The sequence below is a fragment of the Vidua macroura genome, chromosome 16, assembly GCF_024509145.1.
Source record: "Vidua macroura isolate BioBank_ID:100142 chromosome 16, ASM2450914v1, whole genome shotgun sequence".
NCBI lineage: Eukaryota > Metazoa > Chordata > Aves > Passeriformes > Viduidae > Vidua > Vidua macroura.
The window spans coordinates 15,982,003-15,999,186 of NC_071586.1; the positions used below are offsets into that span (position 1 = coordinate 15,982,003).

The 17,184-nt window shown below is 49.6% G+C and overlaps 1 protein-coding gene across 9 annotated transcripts in view; it reads right to left on the reverse strand.

Moving 5' to 3' along the window:
• Positions 1-17,184, reverse strand: part of ARHGAP17 (Rho GTPase activating protein 17) — a 43,304-nt gene that overhangs the window by 21,411 nt on the left and 4,709 nt on the right. For 5 of the 9 annotated variants that reach the window (XM_053992319.1, XM_053992320.1, XM_053992322.1 and 2 more), the window contains exons 1-2: positions 3,405-3,498; positions 2,421-2,460 (exon numbers count right to left, since the gene is read on the reverse strand). The exons of 1 other annotated variant lie outside the window; for it this stretch is intronic. In XM_053992319.1, coding sequence (XP_053848294.1) covers positions 2,421-2,460; positions 3,405-3,460 — 96 coding nt within the window. In that variant the 5' untranslated portion in view covers positions 3,461-3,498. Of the gene's footprint in view, positions 1-2,420; positions 2,461-3,404; positions 3,499-17,184 lie in introns of those variants that run through there. 3 more of the 9 variants (XM_053992317.1, XM_053992324.1, XM_053992318.1) reach the window with 3 other exon arrangements.

Below are 17,184 nucleotides of genomic sequence, written 5' to 3' on the forward strand. Positions count from 1 at the left end.
CCCCTGCCATGGGCAGGGACACCTTCCACTGTCCCAGGCTGCTCCAAGCCTCGTCCAGCCTGGCCCTGGGCACTGCCAGGGATGCAGGGGCAGCCCCAGCTGCTCTGGGCACCTGTGCCAGGGCCTGCCTGCCCTGCCAGGGAGCAAACACCACCACCACACTCTAAGCCATGCTCTAGTTACAGAAGGATTCACTTTTGCAAGCTCAGGTGGTTCAAAGTTCTGCCACTGAGCTCAGGGTTTTCCCACAGCTGAGCCGGTGACATCCTGGAGCTGAGGCACCTCTGGGGCCCTGGCAGGAGCCAGAGCCCCGGGCAGCCCTGGATGGGGGCTGGGGTCCCTGGGGAAGGCTCTGGAGCACACACATCCCCAGCAGCCTCTTCCAGGCCCCCTGAGCTGCAGAGAGGGCAGATGACTGGCAGCAGGAACATGAGCCCAGAATTCACAGCCTACCCTCCCCTCTCTGATCTGCTTTCTAGTGCAAAGATGTCAAGAAAACCACAAAGGACATTAATCTCCTTCAAGCCACCTCTGAACTGACAATGTGACCCACAGGCCACGCTGTCTGTCCCCTCAGGCCATCCCCAGAGTACAGAACATCACACAATTGCTTTATTATCTGCCACAGGGCCGTGCCAGAAAGCAGGGCTATTGTAAAGGCCCTTTGAGTACTGAATTATAGCCCTTGTCTTCAGATGAAACACACTGAGCAGGCACTTGAAATGGAGCACAACCCTTCAGAAAACAGAACAAAAAAAAGCTGTAACAATCCTGTGGCAAAGCTGGGGCTAAATATAAAAAAGCCCAACTGTGAACCATGTTTGTGAAGTGAGCAGCACCATGTTTCCAAACTCTTGGGTTAGATAAGAGCCTCCTGCCCCTGCACAAGCCCCCAAGAGCAAACAAACAAGTGAGTAAATTCTTCCACTTGGGTGTAGCCCGGCTGCTCGGGGCCTGGGAAAGCCTTGCTTGCAAAATTTTTTTGGCAACAAGCAGCAGAGCTTTTGGCTTTCACTTCTTGTTAGGACTCTGCAGCTAAAGCAAGGAACCAGATGGGCCCTCGCAGGCCACCAAGGTGTTTGACATCCTTTGTGCCACTGAGCTGCACATCCCCTCGGAAATGAACAACAGAACTCTCAAGCTGAGAAGGTTATTTTTAGTTTAAATAGATCAACCCCCTGAAAATGGGGTGAAATGTTTCAGGTCAGCATTACACTGGCACAGGGTGCCCAGAGCAGCTGTGGCTGCCCCTGGATCCCTGGCAGTGCCAAGGCCAGGCACTGGGCTTGGAGCAGCCTGGGATGGTGGGAGGTGTCCCTGCCATGGCAGGGGTGGCACTGGGTGGGCTTCAAGGTCCCCTCCACCCCAAACCAGCCTGGGATTCTGTAATTCCGTGTATTTGTGCTGAATTCGTGTCTGAAGGCTGACACAGCCCCTCAGCTGCCTCCTGAACCTGGAGAGCTCTGAACCAGAGGCACTTCCATCATCTGCTCGACCTCCCTGCTCCACCTGAGCTCAAGCAGGCTGAGGTGCTTTGTCATTAATCAGAAATGACCACCACACTCGAGGTGCCAGGAGCAGCCAGCCTGACTTCCCTCGCCAATTTGTGCTCTCTTCATAAACCCTTCATCAAGAAACCAGAGGAAGACAACTGTGTGGGACAAGTCTGCAGGCAAATTTGCTCCATGGAATCAGTCACCCTTGTTAATGTGACAGTTGCAGTTTAAATCCCACCATGAAAGTCGTGTTTGATGAGATGATAAATCTGCACAAAGATGACAAGTCTGCAAACAAAGCGGTGTCAGCATGACAAATCTGAGAACGAGCATCACAGCTAAACAAGAAGCATTTGTACACTCACTTAAAGCAATAACAGACTTCATCAGTGAGCAGTTGGAATGAGTTCTGTGCCACCTTTCTTGTGCTCAAAAATGATTTCTGTGCCACCTTTCTTGTGCTCAAAAAGATCAGTAAAAATCTGTTAGGGTAGAAAAAGCTGCAGAGAAACTGCCCAGAGATTGCTCTGAGAGCACAAGACTCTGCCCAGTTGATCTGTTCAGGTGAAAGCAGTGAGGACAGAAAGCAGCTGTGCCCAGCCAGGGTTTCTTCATCCTCCCCAGACAGACTGGCACGTCACCAGCACCCATGGCTCCTGGGCTTAGCAGGCCTGTTCACCTCATTAAAAGCAGCAATGGTTCCTCCTCCACTCTTCCAAGCCATGTGATTGGAGTCAGAAACTGAAGTAACTGAGTTTTTCTACTCAAAATGTACCCGTTTTTCAGGTGCTGAAAAGTCAAAGACATCCAGGGTTCCATCCCTGACACGTGCAGTATTTCTCCCCACGTTGGGTACTCCACAAACCTCAGAAGGCTCACACATCACAGCATTGAAAGAAATACATAAGAAGCATGATACAATACCTGCAACAGGTCTTCACTGAGTACCTCTGTTCTCTCAGCCCTAAGGGAGGAGGAAAAAAGACCACTGTCAGACAGTTGGCACGTTCAGGGTCACAGACTGCCTCAACAATTCCAACAAAAGCTGCTCAGTTCCAAGTCAGGACCCCATGAGTGCCACTGCTGGAGAGAGCACCATGTTCACCGTGTCACAGGGAGTTTGGGAAGCCCTGACATCCCTGGAATGCCCAGCCTGCAGCACAAATCCATTGCAGCAAGCTCCAAACCGTGTTTCCAGCTGCACGTGGAGTAACCCAAAGCAAACAGAACCAGTGCACCTGAGTGTAAAGGAATTTAAACCCACGAGAAGAGCAGGGGAGCCACCATCCTCTCTCTGTACTGGAGCACTGCAGAGCTTTGTCCCTTGGCAGCCTGAAGCTTCCCTTAGCCCTCCACACACACACGTTGCCCTAATTTTTAAAAGTGTTAAGTTTTCTTTTATAGCTCTTTTAAAAGTTTTAAAGTTCTCACAAAACTTCTTTAACCTTCTGATCTGTTTACATATTTCTACTAGAGTCCTCACGCACTGTTCATGTAAATAATGATTGTTTTGCATTCTTCTTTGTAAGAAGAGAGAATTGATAGACTGTTGGTTTGACCAGTGTGGTTGGAGAGGTGGCAATTCCATTCTCCAATCCACGGTCACCTTTAGAATTCTATAAATACCAGATGTTCCAATAAAACTCTCTATTTTCTCCTTTGAGCTTACCAAGCTTCTGTGTACTCATTTAGTGTCCAACAGCGACACACACACAGCCTTCACCAGAAACCTCCCATCACCTCATGCTGCTGAACTCCTAACACTAAACCAGGGGGTTTGGTACTTGACAAGCTCAGCAGGAGTTCATGGTATTCCCAGGAAAGTCTGCCTTCCACAGAAAACCCCTGATGGCTCCCACACCCTTCCAGCCAAAGGCTGCAGACACCCTCCTGTCTCCCCTCACACACCTCCACACCTTTTGGCAGCCCAGTTTACAAACTTTACAAACTTGAAATTGGTTCATGTTGACACAGGTTTGTTTGTTGTTGGCTCTTTGGCTCTAACAGTGATTGAGTCTCCCTTTGCCAGGCCTATAAAATAAAGATAAATTCAGTTCACCCTGATCTCTCCCTCTCTGCTGCTCACCGTTACTACACATCCACACCACGGAGCACTTGGAGGGACTCCAGGACACTCTCTTCCTGTTCTGAGAGTTTCCCCTGCTGCTGCCAGAGTCCCTCAGCTGCTCCAGGCTTTATCAGCTCCTGCAATCTGTCAAATAAGCCACTGCAAAGCGGGGCATGCACGGCAAGCTCGTGCTCCTGATCAGGCCCCAGCAGCTGAACGTGCCAAAAGCCTCCAAGGACAACATTCCTTCAGGTTTGGCTTGGTGTTTTTATAGCATTTATGTGACTTCAATTTTACAGCACGCTATCTGCTTCAACTAGTTGTGAACCATAAGGTGTTTAATAATTAAATGCCAGAATAAAGTGAAAGCTCAAAACCTCAGCCAGACGCAGGCAAAAGCAGCTGAAACACTCTGACAGCACTGGAATATTTATTTGTTGAGGAAAACACAGACAAGACTGATAAACTTTTCTCTCACCCAAACAGAAATATTTCATCTGACGGAAATTACATCCTGTTAGAGAGCAATTATTTATACTTATTATTTATATATATTTTTTTTATCCCTGCATAACCCACTCTGCCGTAACCACAACTTTAATTCAAACCCCCTCAAACATTAGAACAGAGCTTCCATACAACTTTAGAGTAATACAAAGTTTGATCTCTCCTTCCCTTCCTTCCTCCTAGGATACTCTATCCATTGGAGTGAACGATGGCTCAGCTCTGTGCTAGCAGAACTTTGCTCCCAGTTTAAGTGTGGCCACCCACAAACTATGGATCATTCTGCAAAGTGCAAAATGACTGCACTCGTTTTTCTCAAGCTGCACTGGTTTCTGCAGGAGCTGGAGCCCCAGTGGGACAAGGCAGAGCTCCTCCCTGTGGGATGCTCTGCCCAGCCCTGGGTGGCAGCAGGAGCGTGGCCAGGCCAGGCAGAGGCACAACAGCCCCTGGTGATGATGTCAGGGTCGGAAGTGCAGCAGGGAAGACCTCACCCTTCCTGCAGGCCCACATTCCACCTTTAATAAGGAAGCCAAGAAAGAGCCACTAAATAATGTTGTTTTTCAGTGATCACAACCATGAAAGAGAAAACACAACCCTGTGATAGCAGCACAGCCCATCTCCTCTCTGCACAGGGGAAAGCAGCAAACCATCAAAGGGACCTGGCTCTTTCGGAATTAACCTCTGTCTCCTTGGAATTAACCTCTGTCTCCCTTGGAATTAACCTCTGTCTCCCTTGGAATTAACCTCTGTCTCCCCTGGAATTACAGGTATGACCAGTTTGAAGTTTCCATCCAACTGCAGCTTCGAGGGATGCTAATTCCTTCTGCCAGCTCATCAGGGAAGCAGCAAACTTCTAAAAAAGAACACATTTTCTTTTTCACTGCTAAACTTCTGTCCTCAGCCCTTCTTAGGACTTATTTGCATCTCATCTAATTGAAGCAGTGAAGAAATCCTTCTGGAATCAAGAAATGGAAGCCTGAGCTGCAGAGTGTTCCCAAGGGCTTCCCCAAGCCCAGCAGTGCTGGTCACTGGCCACCAGCCTGGAGAGCCTGCACTGGAGCTTCCTTCCCCACGGGACACCCTGAGCCCAGCCCAGGCCAGGCTGAGCCTCTGGAGGCCAGGCTGCAGCAGCCAGGGCTGTTTGCATTCCCAGAGCTGAATTCCACTCAGTCCAGACAGTTAAACCTGGGCTGCAAAGTGAGGTCCAGACAGTTAAACCTGGGCTGCAAAGTGAGGTCCAGACATAAACCTGGGCTGCAAAGTGAGGTCCAGACAGTTAAACCTGGGCTGCAAAGTGAGGTCCAAGCAGTTAAACCTGGGCTGCAAAGTGAGGTCCAGACAGTTAAACCTGGGCTGCAAAGTGAGGTCCAAGCAGTTAAACCTGGGCTGCAAAGTGAGGTCCAGACAGTTAAACCTGGGCTGCAAAGTGAGGTCCAAGCAGTTAAACCTGGGCTGCAAAGGTCCCTCCAAGCCATCACTAATGGGTAATTAGCCCTGCCCAGCCCCTCCAGGCCCCCACCACGGGATGGTCCTGCAGGAGCTGTCCCTGTGCCTTGGGGGGACAGGATCCCCAGGGAAATGGGGATCCCCACCTCTGCTGACAGAGGTGGCAGTCCCAGAGGTGGGGCTGGCAGGTGGCACGGAGCAGGGCACGGGCAGCACCCCAGGAATGTTGGACTGGGCATGCAGGGCTGGCACCCCAGCTACAGCAACAGCACCGGGGCTCCAGCTGCCCAAATCCAGAATATCTGCCAGCCTGGCAGGGCTCCATGCAGCAGGATGGAGCTGCTCCCCTGGGAAAGGAGTTTCTGAGAGCTGAAGCTTCTCTGCTACACCACAAGAACCTTGACATGAATCAACTGGAACTGAGGTCTCAAGCCAGCAGCGCCTTTTGAAAGGCTGATTGTAAAAAACACAACGGAACAGCCATTTGTTATGGCTATAATAATCCTCTTAATGACAAAAGGGGATAAAAGGGCTGAGCTCTCTGAAATGAGGACTTTCCCAGAGTTAGCACCACGTCCTGCCCGCTGTGCAGAGCTCCCTGTGCTGCTGCTCCTGTCTGCACTGCCCCTCTCCTGCAGGGATTCAATCATTTGACAGAAGCAGCTGCCCCCCAGCCAAGGCAGCCCCCCAGCTCACCCTCTGGACACACAGCCTCCCTGCCACAGCTCCAGGCTGGGGCAGGCAGCAAAGGGCAGGCTCCGAGCACAGCTCAGCTGCCAGGCTCACCCAAACCCTGAGCACAGCCAGCCTTGCCCCCCGTGATCCCAGGACACGGAGAAACTCTCATTTTTAACAAAACTCTTTGTTCTTCAGGCAAATTTTCTTTCCAAGACACTAAAGACAGTACTTAGCATGAAACAGGATATGGAACAGAAATGCTGGTGCCATTTCTACTTGCAGGTGGCATGGCCTTAATTCACTCCAAGCAAAAGTGCAATTGGTTTTACAGGGAAAGACTGTATTTTTTTATTCTAGACATGTTAATCACAATACTTTGGCTTGCTGTGATATTTTAAAAATGCATTCCACGTGGCCCTAATTGAACTCCTGTCAGAGTGCTTTATGGTATAATTCATTTTAATTCCCTTTACTTTTTCCCTTCGTTCTGACCTAGCCTGAAGCTCAGCCAAGCCACTGGGCTCTGCTGCAGCTCAAAGCCTGGCCCAGGCAGGGTGGGCAGAACAGCTCCCACCCCACAGGTTAAAAACTGATCCCCTCACTTGGTCATTTTGCAGCTCCTTCACACTTCCAGGCCAGAAGTCTTCTCTGTACATCTGGAAAGAGCAGATGGGAATTCCTGAGACAAAAGTGTTTATCTTCCGTCAGGAAAGAATTTACATTTCCATGCATAATGCTCCATCTAAAGGGTATCTGAGAGCCCCCTGGTCCTGCCCATCACTGCTGAGGCAGGGCTGATCTCCAAGGCAGGCCAAAGCTACAGAACCACTGCAAGAGACTTTTTACAGGGGCCTGGGGGAATGGCTTCCCTCTGTCAGAGGGCAGGGACGGATGGGATACAGGAAGGAATTCATCCCTGGGAGGGTGGGCAGGCCCTGGCACAGGTGCCCAGAGCAGCTGGGGCTGCCCCTGCATCCCTGGAAATGTCCCAGGCAAGGTTGGACAGGGCTTGGAGCAGCCTGGCACAGTGGAAGGTGTCCCTGCCATGGCAGGGGTGGCACTGGATGGGCTTTAAGGTCCCTTCCACCCCAAACCATTCCAAGATTCTCTGAAATCCACCCTCCTGAAAGGCTGACCAGGAAGGAAGGAGAGCAAACCTGACACACGAGCCATAAAAACCTGGCCATTGCCAGCAGAACAAGTGACTCAGTGGAAATGTCACCGTGGAAACCAACCCCTGACTCAGCCAGCAGCTGGGCGGGGGCCCTGCCAGAGGTGATGCCAAGGGAGGGCAGGGACACGTCCACAACCCTGGAGAGGTTTCAGTGGAAGCAAGGAGACATCCACCCCAAACTGGAGACAGAATTAAAGCCAGCCTTCCCTGCTGGGTGGTTTTTTCCTCAAACAAAGGCTGTGTTTGTCACCAGGAGTAACCAGCTCGGCCTGCTGGTGAGGTAACACCGAGCACCTTGGCAGGCTGGCAGCACATCCTGCCTGCTTTCCACATACAATAGGCAGCACTTGCTGCCAGGAAAAATGAAAGAATCAGCAGCTCTGCTCCAAAACAAGGAATCCAGAATTAGATGACAAATTCCCTTCAAAAAAGTTTGCTTTTCTAACACTCACCAAGACAAACTCCACAGAAAATACAACTCCAAGGTGTTTCAGGACCACCAAGTCACTCCTGCCCGTTTGACCTTAGGCTAATTTTTGAATGGAAACCAGCATGACCCAAGGTAAACATCAACATTCTGAAGTGGGTTTCAAATGTTCAAAACTAACTCAGAGAACACTGTCAGGTGCTAGCCACCATTCATTTTCAGTATTAGTATTTAGGGAACACTACAACCAGCCATCAGCGTGACTTTTGGTTTGTCTCCTATTCTCATTTTTCACCCAAATGTAAGTTTCAGTACAGGTATTAAAATTGATTTAATTGTAAATCTGGTGACCACAGATGTTTCAGTGCTGCAGAAATCCCACCAAAGGCTGCTGTTCTGGAGCTCACCCACCAGCTGCAACTCCTGTGCTCCCAGTCCTTTAGAAGTGCTTTAAAAATGGTGCATCACCTCCCAGACATTTCAGTGATCCAAACACCTCAGAGCTGCACAGGTACAGCTCAGGCCTCAGGGAGTGGATAAAGAAAGATTTCTGCTGCTTTGCCTCCCTTCTTTATGATCTCTAGTGGGTTCCCCCATCAAACTGTGCCTGGTCACTCACTCTGCAAGCTCAGCTTTGATCCCTTGCACCTGAGCCCTGGCGTGGGAGCTGCAGGGAGAGCATCATCCTGGAAGGAGAGCAGAGAGCTCCTGTGCAGGGCAGGGACACCCAGGACAGGCTCTGCACAGGAGGGGACTGAAATTCCTGCCCCGGTGAGATGGATCCGAGGCTGGGCTCCAGAGCCAGGCAGTAAATGTAGCCCTGGAGAACCAGCACAGCTCAAGCCAAATCCTATTTTCAGGCCACTCTCGGAGGGACAGGCGCTGCAGCAAGGCCCTGCACGGCTCCTCCCTGCAAAGCACACGCTGGGTGGTTTTAATGTCACACCTTGAGAGCTCCACCAAATACACTGCAGTTCAACAATGCACTGTGGGCTTCAGTCTAGCACAGCTGGGTGGATCACTTTGAGCCACAGCACTGCAAATCTGAGATGAGCTTAAGCTGAACTTTCTACAGGCAAAACTACAATTGTGGTCTAAAAGTAGAAGGCCATTTACAGCAGTTTTGTTTGAGGGAAGGAAGCGATGTTTCAGTGAGCAGCCTGATGAGTCCAACAGCTTGTAAACTTCTGGGTACAAATAAAAATTTACATTTCAGTGCTTCCAATCACCTGCTATCCCAGCAAACCAAATACTGACTGCTGTCCTCCTATTTCATAGCTGGGACAAAGTCACAGCTATTAAAGCTCTCCCCCATATTCTTTTTGACTTTGAAAAACCTCAAACCTCTGTCAGGCAAATAACAATGTGACTTCTTCTAAAAAGTGCCTTTGATTGGTGAAACTATTAATAGCTTCTGAAGGAAAGGCGAAGTGCTGCTGCAGGGGATTAACACTCTAACTGCTACAATCCAGCAGTGGTCTCATTTGTGCTCCCCAAAGAAAAAAGTCCTATGACAAGCTGTCATAAATTAGTGACCAAAAAACCCCAAAGAATCTGAGACAAACTTTTTACAGTTTCTGGTGTAGCTTATCAAATGACGATGTATTTCCTATGCTTTGCTTTTTCCTCCTTAAGTACTACAATCTACATTTCTTATGCTATGCTTTACTAGAGAACTTGAGCTTTCCAAACATGTCAGTTTATTAACATAATTTAGTTTAAAAAAAGGTACACAAACACACTCCACACCATGTCTTGGAAACTGCTTTTAATATTTAACTGCCAGGTATTTATTTACATTTAAAAGTTTATTCTCACACAAGGTCTCTGTGTAGCAAGCAACAACCTCTTACTTATGCAGAATCATTTCTGTAAAATTAGCTGGGTACAACTTTGCTGTAAGACACAGTCCAGCAGAAAGCAACCTAAGGAATTCCTGGATTGTTATTCCTGAATGGCAGGTGCAATTTTACAACCCCTGCGTGCCAACAAAACACTAGGTGCTGCCACAACAGAGATTCCTGTGCTTTGGGCCACAGCAGCAGCTCCAGGTGAAATTTAACCTGGGCACCAGGAGCAAGAAACGATCCTGCAGCACCTCGGGGCCAGCAGCTGGCCAGGGCTGCTCACCTGGGCCCTCCAGGTGTGTGCCAGCTCCACTCACCCCATGGCAAACCCAGGGCACGGAGCAAGTGCTGGACTGCCCTCACTCAATTCCCCACAACCTCTGTCCTTCCAGGGCCCTGCCTGAAGCACTCCCCTTCCCAAAAGTCAGCTGTAGGTCCTTACAGCCCTCCCTGCACCAGCAGCAGCTCAGGCTGCCATCACATCCAGTACAACAAACTGGTTCCCAGTTGCCCTCTCCCTGGCCAGCGCATGGGCTGGGGAAGCAGCAGCGGTACGGGCTGGACAGGGACAGGGAAATCTGTCCCTTTCAGCAACAGCAGCCACTTCAGATCAGCCTAAACTGATAATGGAACTGCACCCTGGGGCCCACGTTTCATTCCCAGGAGGTGACATCAGCTGGCAGAGCTGCTGACACAAGTGGCTGCGTCCTCCTGCTCCTCTCCCTGGCCCGGCAGCAGCAGCTCCAGGGACACGCCTGGCTGGGAGAAAAGGCATTTTCCACTCAGAGGCCAGGGCTGCGAGCTCAGAGGACTGGGAACAAAGGGCAGGGCAGCTGGGAATCAGGCTGGCAGAGCCCTGGGCACTGGTGCAGGACTCTGGGCACTGATGCAGGGCCCTTGGCACTAATGCAGGCCCTGGGCACTGGTGCAGGACTCTGGGCACTGATGCAGGGCCCTTGGCACTAATGCAGACCCTGGGCACTAATGCAGAACTCCGGGCACTGGTGCAGAACTCCGGGCACCGATGCAGGGTTCTGGGCACCAATGCAGGACTCCGGGCACTGATGCAGGGCCCTTGGCACTAATGCAGGCCCTGGGCACTAATGCAGAACTCTGGGCACCGATGCAGAACTCCGGGCACTGATGCAGAACTCCGGGCACCGGTGCAGGGTTCTGGGCACCAATGCAGAACTCCGGGCACTGATGCAGGCTCCGGGCACCGATGCAGGCTCCGGGCACTGATGCAGAACTCCGGGCACCGATGCAGGCTCTGAGTACTGGTGCAGGCTCTGGGCACTGATGCAGGGTTCTGGGCACCGATGCAGGACTCTGGGCACTGATGCAGAACTCCGGGCACTGATGCAGGACTCTGGGCACTGATGCAGAACTCTGGGCACTGATGCAGGCTCTGGGCACTGATGCAGGCTCTGGGCACTGATGCAGGCTCTGGGCACTGATGCAGGCTCTGGGCACTGATGCAGGCTCCGGGCACTGGTGCAGCTGCAGGTCTGAGCAGAGCCGAGGGCTCGGGATAACAGGAGGGCTCAGGGATTCCCACAGGTGCCTTTGGCAGCTGGCACAGCCAAGGATTGCAGTCCCCTTGCCAAGCCACCTGCTGGCATGAGAACTCCTCCACATGTGAAAAGGGAATTAAAAAAAAAACTACCAAAACACCCTCCAGCATCTCCTGAACTTCCAAACAGATCCTGATTCCTGCTCCAGCCATGAGACAGGTGGATTAGCACCCACTCAGACATTGTTAAGCTTCATGATTCCTTTTCCCAGAAGTGTTGCATTGTCAGTTGCTGGAAAGGACTCCAAGAAGCAGCACTGCCTTTTCCACAGACAAGCTTTTTACAGGACAGACATGTCTGAATAGGAAAAATATGCACTACAGGAATGAACAAAATTCAGTGAACTGCTGAAAAAACCCTGGGCGTTTTTTGCATATTTGGTTCCTTTTTTTTAAACTTTGACAAGACAAGGGGGAATGGCTTCACACTGACAGCAAATAGGTTTAGATTAGATATTAAAAAATAAGTTTTTCCCTGGGAAGGGGGTGAGGCCCTGGCACAGGGCACCCAGGGATTCAATGGCTTCAGTCTTTCTTAAGTGTCAAAAAACTCCAGTCCAGAAATTATTATTTCACCAAAGGTAAGGCTGCTCTTTTTTAATGTATTGCCCAGCCTGACCTATTTTAAGTTTGGGGACTCACAAAACTGGCAAGAGAAAGCCTTGGAGAAGGAACCAAACTGAATCAACACCAGAAGCAAAACAAGGAAATGCAGAAAAGGCAGAACAATGAAGCAGGAATAGAAAGTCAGGCTGCAAAGAGGAGCTGGAAGCATTGAAATGACAGTAAAAAAAGCTGCAAGGGAATTCGGGGATCTGAAGTTATATAAAGTCAGCTGGGGACAAACCAGGCATTATTCCCTGTGACCACGATTTCACAACGGAGCCTTTGCGCTGATTTCCTGAGCGCGGCCGTGATTAACAATTAATGGCTGAGCCCTTGATTGTGTTTCTGCAGGAGGAGGCGAGGCCGGGGCAGGGCTGGGGATCCCGGCTGGACACGGCTCCTGTTTCCTGTTGCCTGGACACAGCACACCCAGAGCTGAGAGCATCCAGTGCTGGGCCACTGCTGTAACTGCAGGGGAACCCGGGGGAAGGAACGTTGATGTGTGACTCCAGCTCAGGAGGCTGAATGATTTCTTTATTAGAACTATGCTAGAATACATTAATATACTGTTTAAAGGAGATACTAAAACTACAAACCTACTTTTCTAACTCCCATCTCTAACTCACAACTTGTGACCCTCTCTGAGAGTACAGCCACAGGTGGGTTGGATTGGATTGGGTTGGATTGGGTTGGATTGGGTTGGATTGGGTTGGATTGGGTTGGGTTGGATTGGGTTGGATTGGGTTGGATTGGATTGGGTTGGATTGGATTGGATTGGGTTGGATTGGGTTGGCCACCAGGCTCAAACAATCCTCACCAGAATCCAACCAAGCCATCACCCCAGGTAAACAATTCTCCAAACACATTCCACATGGGAAAAACAAGGAGCAGAAATAGAAATTGTTTTCTCTTTCCTCTCTCTGTGCTCCTCTATGAAAAATCCTGAGAGAGAGAAGAATGTGCTGCCACAGGCCACTGCCACCCTGCCACCAGGCTCCACACTGGAAGTCAGCTCAGCCCCTGCATTTCTGAGAATATCAGGAGCCTTGCACTCACCAAGGTTTATGACCCTGCACTTCACACACGCCTGGACCTGCTGTTACAAAAGCAGGATTACTTCAGCTCGCTGTTCTGCTCAGCAGAGCCCAGCAGCTCAGAACACTTAATCTGCGTGTGAAATCACTCTGCAGCAGGGCAGAGCAGCCCAATGCTCAACCCAAAGAGAAGCTGCAAGCTCAGCTCACACACTGATTTCTCTGCATGAGAATATCAGGTTTTTTATCAGCTTCATTTCCTACAGAAAATAGGATTTTTAATCTGGGGATTGATGTTTCCTAACAACTGCTTGATATTTATATGTGAAGAGACTGCATTTGAGTAACTGCTGTATTTCCCACAGCCTGAAGATTTTCTAACTGCCTGCAGGACAATTTATCTTCTAAAAACCAGCCCACCTTTGAAATTCATTTTTCTGTCACTGGCTAAAGTAGCTTTCTTAGCTTTAAACATGGAGCATGTGTTACCTGTGTGTACAACAGCATTCTCAGCTCTCACCATGACCTACCTTGTCTGTGCAATATTCAGCTGTACAAGCTACCACTTATCCTTTAATTCATTTTAAATTTCACTCTGGAAGCATCACTGAGATCCTGATAAACCAGTGAGGTTATGTATACAAAAAAATACAAAAAATTCACTGCAGCATTGTGGAGCACAGGACAATTTGCAAGACAGAAGGAAAAACTCCTCCTCTGTTGATCCTTCTGCCCCAAAGGCCATTTGGCCATCCTGCACCCCGCTGGCCCTTTGATTCACTGCCCTGCAGTCACTCCAGGATGTCCCTGGCACGCTGCAGAGCAATTAACTCCAGCAGACAACAATCCCTGTCCAGGAAAAGAGGCTCCACCTCAGGAGAGGAGCACTTGTGACCTCACCCAGCTGGCCCGGGTTTGAGGAGCTCTTTCCTGGTGAGAAGGAGAAGTTGCACAAGTATCCCGACTGTCCTGTGGATCAGCCATGGAATAGCAACTTCCAGCTCCGAGGTTCTAAGGCTATTTGGTTCCTAAGGAATAAATCTTAATCAAAACCACAGAATCCTGGAAGGGTTTGGGTTGGAAGAGACCAAGGATGGAGTTTAGCCTTCAAGACAGGTACCTATAACAGTCAAACAGCCTGAAAAGTGAGGAACCCAGTACAGTAATCCATCCAAATCACTTGGTATGTCACCACCAGCTGCTGTGAAGGCACTTGGTTCTGAATTCCTGACATCAGACTTCCTTAGCCAGTTTAAGTGGTGTTTAACCAAACTCCCATGGTTTCAGGTCAGAGCTGTGCCATGGCCAACTGCTGCCTTAGGCAAGGTCCAATACCGTGGGCTGCAGGTTCTCCTAAACGCCAAAAATTGGAGCTACTGCATTTAAGTTACAATTCCTTTCTTCCCAGAAACTCTGCAGAGTATTAGAAAGCATTTCTAACACACAAAGACACTTTTCATTTAACCCCTTCCTAGAAAGATCCTGTTATTTGGCATTTCATCATTGTTAATACAATGACCTCTAACAAGCAGCTCTGGCCACAGATCCATTATCATAACCTTAAAATAACAAGCAAGTGTCTAAGAAATACATTTGCCTTCATCAATTCCAAGTGTATCCCATTACAGCATCAGGCTGAAACAGACTCTTACATCACTTCTGGCTATTTCAGCAGATCAAATCCTGACTATTTCAAGATTTTGACTCTGGGCATAACCTGATACTAAAATTACTCACTCTGAAGAACCCCCACCAGATCAAGTCAGAATCAAGGAATCATCCGTGATGGGGATGACTTTGTTTAAATGAATAAATATCAGGAGGAAAAGAGGCACCTCCTGTGCCTTCAGCTGAGCCATTGCCACTAAAGCAGATCCAGGTGTACTCTTCCCTCCCTGTCCTGCTGTTATGTCAGGCACCAAAACCTCCACCCTGGATGCACCTAACCCCCCTGGACAATAGCCCTTTGCACTCCCCCAGCTCCCTGGGCAGCTCCAGCCAGGAGTGGTGACTCAGGCTCTGGTTATGTGCTGTGACACGGGCACAGCGTGCCAGCTTTGGCACTGCCCTTCCCGCTGGCCTGCACCTCAAACCCTCCTGGAACCACCTGGCAGTCACCTGCACAGAAAGAGGACCCTCTATTCTCCACTTCAAGGCTCTGCAAGACCAGGCTTTCTCGAGACAGAGGCTCCCTTTATCCTCACACCATCCTGAGCCTGGCAGAACAGGGAGCCCGAGCTGATCCAGCAGGGCAGATCCCACGGCGTCTGTCTGGATTGTGAATATTTTATCAGCCCTCTCATCTGTTTCATCAGGCAGCAGCTCGAACACGGCCAAAGGAGAAGAGGACACGCGTGCAAGAAGGCAATTAATACTACCCCAATCCCCCAGCTTGGAATCTTTTACTGTCTTTTTCTGCAACAAAAATCTCAAGTATTTTACCCACTGCCCACTCAGCACCTGACACACAAATCAAACACAAAGTTATATAGTTACTTCTTTCTTTTCAGCAACAGCTTTAGCTGGTTCCTACTGGAATTCACAACAATTTATTATTCAAGTAAACAAAATTTAGTTTGTTGTTTAGTTCTCTCTGGGAAAGACAAGCTTTGGGGTGGCCTTCCAGCACCTGAAAGAGCTCTAAGAAGGATGGGGAGAGACTGCTCACAAGGGCCTGGAGTGACAGGCCAAGGGGGAATGGCATCCCCAGGCTAGCTGGGACACTGGGAAGACCTGGTGCTGTCAGATGCCACCCCTGGCTCAGAGCTAGGAAATGCCACCCACGGGATCCCTGGGCATCACACCCTGCCCACGTCACCGCTTCTGGACGTGGGCAAGGCACAGGCAGCCCGGGCAAGGCATTCCCAGGTTTCATGTGGTCTGGAAGCAGATCACAAGCAATGAGGCTGAGGGCTGAGCAACTACTTACTCATTGCTGTAAAACCTGGGGCTGCCCTTGTAAGGGTATGAGAGAGAAGTTTCTTAAAAACACAACGTAATTTCTGAAGTGTCTAATCTTCAGGATTCTTCATGACCTGGACTTGAAACATGAGATCATCTTGGCCCATGAGGAATTACAAGATCCTGATAAACTCACTGCCTTCACAAAACCTAAAGGAAACACCAGAACTAGGCCAGAATATGTTTTTTTCCCCGTTCACAGCCAGAACCTCTGGTCCTACCAGGGGTTCCAGCACAGCAATCCAGCAGCCCACCAGAGCAGCAGCTCAGCCTCACGGGTCTCCCCAGCTGCCAAGTTCTGGGACAGAACACTGGGATAAACTCACTACAAAGTCCTCACCTTCAGTACATTCAGGTGATTCTTCCTTTGGCTTCAGCAATCTGCTTCAAAGGGGACATTAAGCAATGGGATTAACAGACATGCTCACAAAATTCAATCTAGACCAGAGCTTGGATCCAACTTCTAGCATCCATTTCTGGAATGATTTCTATCGTCTGTGGTTTATGACAGTGATGATAGAGTCCCAAACCCCCCACCAGTGCCAAGTCTGGCCACAAGCACAGCCCCAAACTGAACACAGAATAGCTGTTTTTCTATAATTGGAAGTTTGTCCTGGTAGAAAAATCCAACTCCCAAGCTGCACAAGCCATTCCATTGTGTCCCAGGTCCCCAAAGGGTGCAGGAAACAGATAAATGCACCGATACCGAGACTGTGCTGAGCCTGCTGGGGCTGGGCAGTGCTGCTGGGGTAACTGAGCTCTTTCCCTGCTCCCACCCTGCATGGAAACTCCACTTGGCAGAGTTTTGTGCCTGTGCAGAGCCCCCAGAGCAGCTCCTGCCGTGCTCCCTGCCCCACAGCCCCGTCCCCAGATGTTTATTCCAGCAGTGATCCCTGGGCTGTCATTCCTCACTCTCTGCTCCCACCAGTGCCTGACCTGCAGCCCCAAACCCTGTCCCTGCTCAGGAACAGCATCCCCTTAATTAAATCCACTCAGACTCCTTTAAACCCATCATTGGCTTCAGCTGCCATCCAGAAAGATCTAATTCAATTTCCTAATTAGAGACCTGGAACTTCATTTGGAGATAAACAGGAAATGCTTAAGATAACGACTATAAACACTGAAATGAGATTTTTCTTTTCATGAGCACTCCGATGGAGACAAATGCCAACCTGCAAGCTCCCAGTAAATATGAAATATTTCAACCCTGTTTACCACTTCTTCAAATATCTCTGCCAAACACAACAAGCAGTGCAAGTAAATAACACTCAGCAGATTTAACTTCTATTAAAGGATGTTTGGGTGAGCCAGAAATTTTCATGTACTGGGGTCATATTCAATTTTTTCCTCCCACATGAAACCAGAAAAAA